The following is a 12,253-nucleotide window of genomic DNA, read 5'->3' as shown; positions in this document are numbered from 1 at the left end:
GTCAGTAAAGGCCCGCTTTAGGGACTTAGTGGACGGCCCAGGCCCGGGGTCTCCCACCCCACACACAGCTAAGCTGGGATACCCCGAGAAAACACATGGGTGACTCTTCATACTGGATGGTCCAGCTATTAAGGGTGTGTGTGGGTTCGAGAGGCATTTAGCGAGTAAGGCCTGGATGTCCCAAATCCTTGATTATTCCTCTTCTAGAAAATTCAGATGGGTAGTTCCGATTTGATATCAGCCGGGAAAATTAAACAAGTCCAGATGCCAATGGCAGATAACAACGAATAGACCTAGAAGTCCGTGAGCAGTCCAGCTGGAATGCACATGCACAGACACTCACAACACTTCCTTGCTCACCAGTTCCACAATGTCATTCATACAAGAGGTGTAATTCCAGTCATGTAGCAGGATGAAAAGCAGTCTTCTGGGGGATCCCAGGAGGAGAGAAGAAATGCCGGACCCGACTGGGGGGCTCAAAACCGCCTTGGATGCACGTCGAAGCATCCTGACATGACTACCAAACACACACGCGCGCAAACATGCTCAGACACGACGCACGTAACACTAGCACAAATTGCTTCAACCTCCTTGTGTGTAAACAAAAACATCCGTAGTATCCAATAGGGTAGAATCCTGTATGCTAGCCAGACAGATGCTGTGTGTGTGTGTGTGTGTTGGGATGGAGGGGGCTCAGGTGGGTGGGATGCTGTTGCTTCGGCGTCCCTGGCAGCCAAAACGTGCTGTACCTAAAGCATGAGAGGACTGCACTGTAGATAGGGAAGGGAGGGTGACAACACAAGGACTGGATTATAAGCGGAGCTGAAGAGCTGCAAGGGAGCTCCTTGCAATGTAGTGAGTAAGGGCAGACACGTCTTGCATATGATCAGCATTCAAAAACGCTGAGGAAGACGTAGACAATCGATAGAATGAGGGAGGGAATAGAAGTCAAAGCTTAGGGGTCTTTATACAAATCATACTTTAAATAGAAGGGGAAATATATAAAATAGGATATTAAATTGATATTTTTTCCCCTCTAGAACTGGTGAAGAACACACAATTGAAGTTTTTGTTCTCATCCTATGAGCCATAAAAGTTGACATTAAAGCCTTGTCTAAGCGGAAAAGTAGGTCAGAAATTTATATGGACGAAGTATGTTGAAACATCTTGATTAAGAGGCAAGATTAACATGTTGGGAAATTTAAGTTGCACTGTTTGGTTAGTACGAGTTAGCGAGAGTTTTCTTGGAAGGGAATATTTTAAGTCAGTTTTTTTCTTGAATTATATTATACTTGTAAGGAACATGCTGCAAGTCACTAGTGTCAAACCAATTTCATTAATGGGCCAAGTGGCTGCAGGTTTTCCTCGCAACCAATGAAAAGGAGATCCTTTCATCAATCTGATCTCTTATAAGTGTCATCAGTTGAGTGCAGTAAGGTTCTGCTTTTTTCATCAGAAAATTCCTTGATTAATTAACCAGTATACGCTGAACTATTTGGAACAGATTCTAGGACTATTTGGCTCTTTGTGGAATTGGTTTGACACTGCTGTTGTCAAATGAATATGATATGGTAATTAATTATTTTGGGTTGATAGTTTGCATGAGGGGCTCAATCAGGATGGTATCAGGGGTGTGTTGAGCTATAACAGTGTATATAGTTAAAAATTGTCTGCCAGCACAATAACCTCCCACTCAGGAGTGAGTAGTCTTTATTTTCATTGTTGATTTATTCATTTCTTTTTCCATTCCTCTTATCGTCATGAGGTTCGCACAGAACTATGAGAAGCAAGCTGGATTCACCCTGAAGTGGTTCCAATCAATCGTACTAATTTTGTTATATGTCAGTTTATCATACAGCGGTTACCCTGTTTTTATACTTTTCAAATATTTGTGTGGGTTTGGCTCCACATTCTAAAAGCAAGCACGTTAGCTTTATTAAAACTGTTCAGAGGAGTGAATGGGAGTTTAAGTATTGTATTTATTTCTATAATGCTTGAAAATTACTCCAAAACTGTGATTCAGCTCATGCCAAACCATTATAATTCAATGCCAATCACCATAATTTTTGCTCAATTTCAGTGGACTTCAAGGCATATTTTTGCTTCAAAGCGTATGACTCTTAGGACATCTATCCAGCGGAAAAAAAAGGACAAAACGACATGACGACTTCATGACAAAGAGTCATTCATCTTCTATAATGTTGCAATTCAGTGAGTGTCACAGTGGCCACGTGAAGCGTGAAAAAGATACCCTATCAAAAGCGAGAAGCTCCCATGTCATTTATTTTTCACAATATCCTCCTTTACTCATTTCTGTCACTTTAGTCCTTCTTCCGCTCCTGAAATAGTTTCATTTCTGGGTCCTCTTTTCTAACCATTTAACCTACCTAGATGGGGTGTCAGCGGCTGGGGTGCTACCCTTACTGACAGCCACTGCGCTGACGTCAATGACATTCTTCTCATGCCTAGTGCGACATCAGACACCGGGTGCTCAGAAAGGCCACTGTGCTGCTGCTGCACAGACGCGTGCGGCTGCAGAAAAAGCACGAAGCGGAGCAGCTGGCCGACCGAAACGGGACTAGTTGGGACCAAGGGGATAAAGAAGCATGAACCTCACTAAGTGTGCAACAAGGGTTAAGACACACCTTTTAACCAATTCCAGAACGGGTTGGTATTGACAGGGGGAAAAAATATTCGTGGTCAATGACATTACTCGATTCTTGAAACAGATTAATGGGCTAGGTCGTTTTTTAATGAGGTAAAACTCCACAACCTTGACTCACTTCTGTTTATGGCACAGTTCCATAATGACCACGAACCAGTATAACTGGTGACTAAAAATAGGACTGGATTGATTGTTGACCCATGTCTGGAATAGCCCACTTTCTCAAAATCATCTGTTAAATGTAAAAAAAAAGCTAGTTCATGTAGTTGGTAGTAATTTAAATGTAGATAATTTCATGCATTATAACAGGTGAAACTGGATCATACTCGGCTTTATATTATATGTATAGGTCAAAGACAGCAGGAACAACTCAAAACAAAACAAACCTTATAAAGTAGGTCAAAAAATAACCACACAATGGCTGTAATGTTGACATAAAGGACAAACCTGTAAAAGTGGTCTTGGTGATTGGCGGTGGGTTGCACATGGGTGATCTCCTGTATTGAAAAAGCAAACACAGCTTGAAAAATACACATATACGTAGTTAAACAATACTTAAAAATGTGATTCATTCAACCGAGAGATGTACTTAGATTGTGGTTAGCAAATTAATTACATTGATTAAGAGTGTGTTATTTTGTGGATGAGAAAAAACAAGCGTCAATTGGTTTTATTTGGATCACACTAATAATAATATGAACAAATGCTGTGCGGCTGTTATCACTGTTTGTGTAATACCACTGGTAAACAGAGGAGGGCATACAAAGCTGCATTGTGGGTGAACACAGGGCAGACAAAACAGATGTGTCAAGGTTAGTTTGTGCTAAGTAGTATACAAACATACTTATTTGTCGCTCGGTCTTGCTGCAGGTTGGTTAATGCACCAAAGTTATTCCGTACAGTTCTGAGGCTTGCAAGAACCTGAAAGTCGAAAGTGAGGATATGGTAATTATTATTTGCAACGAAAACATTCCTGAACATCAAATAGCGGTGAAAACGCTTACCTGTGCAAATGGTGTTACAATCATGTCGTCACCATGTCTGAAAACAAAAAAAGAAAGACCTGAAACATCAGTATATAAAGGTTTAACTGATCAAAACAGCTTCAAGAATTAAGTGGTTGTGGTAATATTCTAATATTGATTAACTATCTGGGAGACTTTAAAGGTCCATGACAGACCTAAGATTAAAATGATTTTGATTACTGTTAAAAACAGATGCACACTTTAATGTGGTCTGCAAGTTAAATTGTGTTGGAAATCCCAGGTTCTGCCTTTTTTGTTACTTTTTCTTTTTTTAAAATTCAAGACAATTGCTTTCAGTGTCATTTATGCATTCCATCCCAGTGACTCGTTGATGTCATGTAAGCAGTCACTGAAGACCGGATTTCAGAATGGTCCAGGATGCTACAATGCTGTGACGCAGTTTTATCCCCCACGTGTGAGGATTTCCTATTCTGTAATATCATTCACAAATTCTGGGAAAAGTCAACAGGATGGCAGATGAGGGTCTAGGCTTACACACTCTGCTCCCCCCTCAAAAGAATTTCAACTACAAAAGCCATGAGTCACACATATTGTGCTGCTGAACTTAGGGGTCACGGTGAACATTTGATCAGGTGATCTCTACCTTCCCAATGACACATAACACGTAAAAAAGTAGCCGTGACGAAACACACTTACCGGCTGCTCACACACCATTTGATGAGAATAATGCTTTTAAACATACATATGCCAATTTATGGGATTTTAGACATCATTTGGCTGAATTACCACTTTTTAACCCTGCGATGCGTGACAGTAGCATTCTTGTTACCATGGTGTAGGGGCTTTTCGCACCAAGAAATCGTTATGGAGAGACTTGTCTCCTGCTGACAACTCCGCATGAGCAATCAATTAGGGAATAATCATCAAAAGAAAGTTGTCTTTGAAGCTGTATAGTTTTTCCCTGTTGAACAACACCCATTCACTATCAGAAGACACACACGCAGAGGGAAGAGATGGACATAAGAGGAGAAAAGAAAGTCATCCCTCGCTAAATATAAAGATTTCTTTTGGTAATTTGAAGCAAATTGATGCACTTTAATGTTTTGCTCTTCTTCAACATTTTGTTCGTAAAGTTATTCTTTATTGTAAGTTAAACAATGACGCAACTCCTCTTTTTTCTTTTGATAATAATAAGGATGGACTGTTTTGAATAGTTGTACAATTTTACAGAAAAAAATATACTATTTATAGATGTTTTCTTCTATGTGGGAGTGCACAATAGACAATTATTGATTAGCACTGGCATTTATTAATGGCTGCTAAAACTGCAAAAAACAAGTGTGCTAATTATTCAATTGTAAAACTAAAACTGTCAAATGTGACATTTTTTGGACATTACAAGTATAAATTACAAATTACTTTATTATTCTATAACACCTACTTTTTAATTGATTAAATTCACTCGAAATTTACATTTGCTAACCCCGAGTGCAGTTCTGTTTCCACTTAGTGACAGTGCATAATAGCGTAAAAAAAGGCTTTCAATCTTTGTGCCCTAGATAGTATAAGCGCTAATGAAAATGGAGAGATAATTAATCAAATTCGTTTTTTTTTTTTTGGGGGGGGAGGCCAATGCAATATTATGACACATTCACAGAAAAATCAAGAAATATTTCTGACAATATTATTGTTCACTACAGTGTTTTCACAATTCCATTCAGTTATCTAACTTTTGCTTTTCATTAATTTATGAGGGTTTTTTATTTAACGTTTTATGTATCACTTTATTTATCATTCGATTTCTAGTCCCTCAATTGTGTTTTGCAGATTCTTCATGTCAGGTAAAGTACTATGAGTGACTTTGTGTTAAATTGTGGTCATATTCAATCTCTTAGTAAATTATCATGTGATAGCTGTTTGCATGTCCAATAAAAAATTAAAAATAAAAAAAAATACGGAGGTCAGTCATTTCACTTGTGATCTTTTTGTCTTATTCACTTCAGTCCGAGTCAAGAAGTTTGTTTTTTTTTGCTGAAAATTTAATTTCCTCTACAACTGGTTCATGTAACCAACCATGAAACCACCAAAACGAGCATGTCATCAAAATACGAGGAAAGGCGTGTCAATCAAAACCGAAAATTCTTATCTTGGCAAAGGCTAACTTTTCCACACTCGTATCTTAGAATTTATTTAGGCAAGTGCGGTGAGTCGAAAAAAAGCGGTGCGTCAACGTCAGGCGTTTAAGCAGTGATTTAAGATACTTCACTGAGTGCCTTGTGCATGACGTGATAAGAATAGATGTGACACCACTCGACGAGCTGTTGGTCATGCACACTTCCCTCCAGAGCCAAAGGTGGCCTGTGTGGCAGCTTTATGACCTGTGCTGATAAACATCCAGCTGTGGCACTCAGACACAAACTCAGACAGGGGAAAAAAAGGTCTAAAAATAGAATGAAAAGCTTTCAGCACAAAGGGGGGAAAAAAGAGATGAATTAGAAATGACCAGAAAGACTCACATGTCGCTGGCGATGGAGGAGTTTCGGGACATTGACTTGGGCGAGAGGTCGTAGTCGCTGTCCGAGCGGTACAGGAACGACTCTCTCCGCTGGCTGTGGACAAAGTTGGCCTGCAGGATGAGGCCCGATCCTGGACTGGCCATGGGATCCAGTGGGCTGCGACCTGATGATGTTCCATTGTCCACGTCGAAACTGGGAAAACAGGAGAAAACACACAAAATGTAACCAAACAATAAATGCATGTTTACTGCCAATACTCATTTGCAAGAGCAACTAATAAGACCGTGCATATGTAGTGTATTTATTAAAATACTTTCCCCTTTAGCATACAGTGAGGGGCTCAGTTTCAAACCCAACCATGGACTATATAGACCATAATAAATATTTATAGAGTGTAGTAATAAAATGATTGAATTAATTGTTTCTTTAATGGTTTATTTTATAAAGCAAGATATTGCAAATTGTAAAATAGTCAACAATGTTGCACACACATGAAACATTTAGTTTATGTTTAATAAATGAGCATTTAATTAAAGTGCATTCATTGCACACATCAAGACAACATTTAATCTCATGTGGCCCATAAGCACAATTGTTTACCACAGCTCTAAAACCCAATTTTTCCCAACACAACTGGAAACAAGTTGGTCTCCGTAGAGATTGTTTCCAGGTGGGATGGTGGATACCACCTATGTCACAGTTAGGGAAAATCTACAACCCATAATCCCGTCTGGTGGTTAGAAAGGGGATCCTGTGACGAACTGTTATGACGCTGCGTGCCTCACATAATCGTCATCCTCACTATGGATAAGGGCAAGTTCTTAATCCTACGTGACGCACTTTGTAGTGTTTGCGCTGAAAGATGACGTGCGTGCCGTGTTCAGGCATGCACTCCCTTCTACACACGTGGATTCTTGGACAGGTGAGAGCAGAGCAAGCAGTTCTCGCCATTCACCCGAGATTCCACTATTATAAAGCTTGATACATAACTGAATATAACATTTATGTATTGTTTCCTCTATAAAAAAAAAAAACAGAACAACAACAAAAAGTGTGACATATTTCCTATAGATGCCACTTGAGTAGTGAGGATAAAGGTTTAGAGCTGAAAAGCTAAACTATAGAATATTTATATATATTTAGGCATTTAAATCGATCAATGTTCTTTAATACTGTATGTTCTCTGTTTGTGTAAGCCAGAGCTTGCCGAGTCACAATGACAACACACATACAAAAATAGGGCATATCTGGCATTTACCCTTCACCAACTTGGACACTGGGTTCTCACCTCCCTGTTGTGTGGGTAGCAGCAGTGAGTGTCAGCTTTGGCTACCGAGGAATGGGCACTCAAGTTGGCCTCTCTCATTCAAACACACATGCACAAACACACTTTGTGTATTTATTTGCAACAAATGCTGGTATTGTATAATCATTTATTTAAAGTGCATGCACTGACACAAAACACTAAAATCTTGCATCTGTGTGGGGTAAAGGACGCACCCTCTCTGGGAATGCCTTTTTGAAGTATTGCACCAGCAATGACGTCACACTTCAAACACGTCAGCTCTGATGACGAGGAAGGTCTTCTCCCCTCTGACACAAAGCTCTCTGACATTTCCCAACAAGGAGCGACTAAAATGAATCTTTAAAGAGTCAGCAGATTGCAGATATGCCTTTATCTGTTGTTGTGAGACAGAAATATGTCTCGTTTACTTCCAAGAGAATGGTAACAAGGCCAAAGATGGAAGATCGGCTTACAACAGCCGCTACTTCAAGATATATCAGACCCTACAGAAACAAAGCTTCCCACGCGAGTCAAGTTGCGTAGTTAAATGTATAAAAACCTCTCTGAAAACGACTAGGAGCTAGAACAACATAGTGTCAGATTAAACTCATATATAAACTTACTGGACAAAAAAAACAAAAAAACACCTCCATCGGAACACACAGAGGAAAAAAAATCCTTCACAAAGACAGTTTAAGAGGTGTATTCATTTAACATTGGAGATTATAGTGCAAAGTGTACTGACTATTGTTTTTCCCCCGCATTATTAACACACCCACAGTAAAGTTTTAAATCACAGTTTTGTGGACAAACACTTACGGGTGTAGCGGTATGTTTTTAAATTTAAAAAGCTACAAAATTAAACACACTTCAAACACAAACATTTGCCAGACCTGCTTTTGCACACTAAGGACACAGAGTAGCATCTTTTGTCAGTTTGCCAACCTGCTTTTGGCAGTACATCTAGCAAAATAAACAGAGTAGATTTCCTGTGGCAGTCAATAGCCAGCTAACAAAGCATGAACCAATTTCATTGGTGTTTTATAATGTAATCATTAATGTTGCACTTATCTGCATCATTTTTATTTAGGCAACTGTGCGAATTATTTGTTCTTTTATTAGCAATTTTATTGCAGGTTAAAAAGTGAAGAATACCATTAAACTTGTTCCCATTTACACATAAAATAAGCAGCTTTTTTTTCATTGTGCGACCTTAAAGCCAAGGTACCCAACAGTATTATTATTATACTTATAAACACATTCCATGAATGTGTTGGTTCTCACTAGAGAGTAATATATATTTAAGGTCCTGACCCTATTTAGATACAAAAGTCAATGGCATTCATTCTGAGCAAATTAGCATAGAAGTGAATAGTAGCCAATGGTGTTGTCAGCTCCAACTGGTAACTCCCGTTTTTTCAGACTCGGAGTAAAAAAGTTAACATTCACTTATTGCTCTCTACGCTGACTCTCAATGCTCCATTCAATTGAGTTATTCAGCCATGACACTTCTACAAATTACGATCACGCACTCAACCGGTTCCACTAGTCTGTCACAAGGAATTCGCAGCCTCTAGTTCAACTAATAAAAAACAGGCCTTGTGCACATGTGAATGCCATCAGTAAACTGAAATCAGATAAAGGCCAGATGACTACACTTCATTTCATACATTCCCATTCTTCCATGCCTAATGTCAGTAACGCCTCTTTATTATGGGAGCCAAGGGTGTTCAAGATTGATGGTTAGTAGAGGATTCCTGAAGGAAATTCTCATAACTCACTTACTTTGTCCCTGTTGTTCTTATTTTTATTGGGGAGAAAATTAGTTAAAATATAAATGTAATGTAAAATGTATTCATGCCGGGATTAGAGTAAATTTTGGTTTATACTAAACTTGGAAATGTATTAATCTTCAGAGCTAGATTTTATATTTTTGTCTCTTGGCTGAATAATTAGATCAAATAATTGCTTTTTGGGAAGGTCGATTTTAGAGATGTATAAATGTTGATTTTCAGAGACCAGTTTTGACTTTTTCAAAGCTGATTCATCACATTATTTAATTTCCGAGCACAAAGTGACAACCAATCACACTCATATTTTGAGATGCGGATAATTTGGAGTGTTCAATCAGCCTATCATCCATGATGTTGGAATGTGGGCTGAAATCGCATTATCCTTAGAAAAGCTCTGCAGGCACAGAGAGATCATGCAAACTCCAGTCGGGAAGGGTGGAGCCTGGGATTGAACTCTTGATCTCAGAACTGTGAGACATTATGTTACCCCTTTACCCAATGTGCCTCTCTGACTTTGAGGGAACAATCAGTTTGTACGGTTGACCAGTTTTCACCTTGCTGTTCCCACCGTCCTACAAAATGGGACACATGCTACAAGAGGGTGTCAGATTGAGGTGCAAACACGTTGTTTGTCTCATTCTGACACAGAAGGCCAAACTATCTCCCACAACCATCAACACCTCTTGCATACTGTATCTCATGCGATTCTTAAGCAATAACTAAAGACTGCTGAAAGATCTGCCGAAATAATACAAAGATAGAAGACAAGAGAAATTCTACACAGTCACAACAAGGATTCAGAGATTTATCTGAAGGGCTGTCGACGGTGTGACAGTGGAAGAGCATATTTACTGGGATCCATCCTCATGGCAGAGAAGCGACAGGAGGAGAATTTATCAGAGGAAAATGAGAGCTGACAGCCAAGGACGAGTTGAGACAGGACGAGGGCAGGGCAGGTTGTGCTTCAGGCTGCATCTTTGTTTATGTGCAGCACTAAACAAAAGAATACTACTTCTTGGACTGACAAATAGCACTGACGTAGATAGCCACGGTTTTAAGGCTGAAGTGACCACTTTATCCTAACTGGAGTGCTGCTACTGAAAAGTCATAACACTTTTCCATTTCAGTATATAATATGGGCGGCCCAGCGGCTGAGTGGTTAGCGCGTCGGCTTCACAGCGGGGTAACCTGGGTTCAAACTGTGTGGAGTTTGCATGTTCTCCCTGAGCTTGCGTGGGTTTCCTCCGGTTTCCTCCCACATTCCAAAGACATGCTGATTGGACACTCTAAATGCCCCTAGGTATGAGTGTGAGCGTGAATGGTTGTTTGTCTCCCTGTGCCCTGCGATTGGCTGGACACCAATTCAGGGGTCAGCAAATGAGAAGAGATAAGATATATACGACATATTATATAGATGAATGGCATACAAGGTGTGTAGTTATTCTGCAATCTGTCAGTAAGCTTTGAAGTTAAAGTATAAGGCCAATTATAACTCCAATAATTTACTTGGCTAAGGCAAATCCTTCTTTTTAAAGCACAGTAGCAACTGAGTCTCTATCAAAAAGACAGCTGACAGCTGCATTGAACGCATTAGATGGAAAGGGTTTTCCTCATAAACAACTAGGGATGGGTATCACAATACAGTAAGCAAGCGCTAATATTAATGTGTATGAATATTTTGTGCCACTTTTTGTCATTCCATGTCAAATGTTAAAGGGACACATCTGCTTGCCCAATGATTAACCAGTGGTTTATATCACATGAATGATAATGACTCTGCCTAACCATGTACTATAAATAGTACCTTGCACTTGTAGATGATCATTGAAATTGTTGAATTTTCTTTACTTGTATTCTTAGTCATTTAATTCTCTTTTGTATGGAGGACTGAAATAAAGTCATTTTTCTCCAATCATTTATGATTGTATAATATAATAGTCATTTTCAAGATCGCTTTAAAATAGCACATGGATGTAGGATTATTTAAATAACATGTTTCGAATCATAAAGTTCATGCCTTTTGCTTTACTTATAATAGTTTTTAAAGCACACATTTTCCAAAAGAAAATAAAAAATGTTTTAATAATGGCCATTCATGAAATGAAGTGAAAAAATATATATAATTTGACCAAAACATTTTTTTAAACATCGCCAAGACTACTTTGCAAGAGGAATATTGCTGAGGTAGTATTGGAAGTGCCTAATTCAGTTAAAGTAAATCCACCTATCTTAATTTATTAGACATCAAATTAGTTTTTATTTGTAAATCCCAATCATAAAAAAATACAATCCAATAACGTATGCAGTAATAAATAAAAATGGGTATTGTTAATCAATTGAACAGTACTTTAAAGCTAAGCAAAAAAACATACACTGGAGGTAAAAGAAAGGTAACTGAGGGGTTTCCAGCAAGTGTGTATCTTGACATCTATTGCCTCCAACTGACAGATTTCCATCGCTACGATGAAAAACTTGACTCCATGGGTGCTTGTCAAGCAGAGACCGTGGAGTATGTTTCACCATTTTTAACATACGGTGGACTTAACTAACAGGGAGTGAAACCCAAACAGGAAGGAAGGTAGTGGTTAACAATGGTGTGTGCCAAACAAATACACCGAAATATGGACACGCGCAGACCCAGACACACATATTTACCATATTCCTTCTGTGTTCTTCAGGGAGCTGGTGGAGCGTGACCTTGGCTTTAGAATGATACTCATGTTTTCGCCTTCCCATCCACATTCGACAGCTTTACTTATACTGATACACACACAGACCAGAACCAGATCTCTGGTGCTCCCTTGAAACAAGTCTGCAGTATTCCAGATGATTCCCAACACCCTTTGAACGCTTAGTCCTTCTTGTTTTTAATCCAGACAACTTCCAGGCTTCCACTTCCCGACTCCTCACCCTCGACCCCTTCATTGGAGTTTAAAGAGTTACATGACTATTCGCTCGCTCTCTGCTTCACTCCCCAGCTGCAGCTTGGCTTTTGAGTAGAAGTGGGA

General features: G+C 39.2%; 1 protein-coding gene across 10 annotated transcripts in view; it reads right to left on the bottom strand.

Moving 5' to 3' along the window:
* Positions 1 to 12,253, bottom strand: part of LOC144195985 (3',5'-cyclic-AMP phosphodiesterase 4D-like) — a 118,865-nt gene that overhangs the window by 13,751 nt on the left and 92,861 nt on the right. For 9 of the 10 annotated variants that reach the window (XM_077715936.1, XM_077715940.1, XM_077715937.1 and 6 more), the window contains 4 exons: positions 6,168 to 6,359; positions 3,670 to 3,706; positions 3,510 to 3,586; positions 3,113 to 3,162 (listed from right to left, as the gene is read on the bottom strand). In XM_077715936.1, coding sequence (XP_077572062.1) covers positions 3,113 to 3,162; positions 3,510 to 3,586; positions 3,670 to 3,706; positions 6,168 to 6,359 — 356 coding nt within the window. Of the gene's footprint in view, positions 1 to 3,112; positions 3,163 to 3,509; positions 3,587 to 3,669; positions 3,707 to 6,167; positions 6,360 to 11,900; positions 12,223 to 12,253 lie in introns of those variants that run through there. The other variant, XM_077715944.1, reaches the window with a different exon arrangement.

This window comes from Stigmatopora nigra, chromosome 4 (assembly GCF_051989575.1).
Source record: "Stigmatopora nigra isolate UIUO_SnigA chromosome 4, RoL_Snig_1.1, whole genome shotgun sequence".
In the NCBI taxonomy this organism is placed as follows: Eukaryota; Metazoa; Chordata; class Actinopteri; order Syngnathiformes; family Syngnathidae; genus Stigmatopora; species Stigmatopora nigra.
The sequence above is the reverse complement of the archived record's forward strand: the minus strand, read 5'-3'. Positions and strand labels throughout refer to the sequence as shown.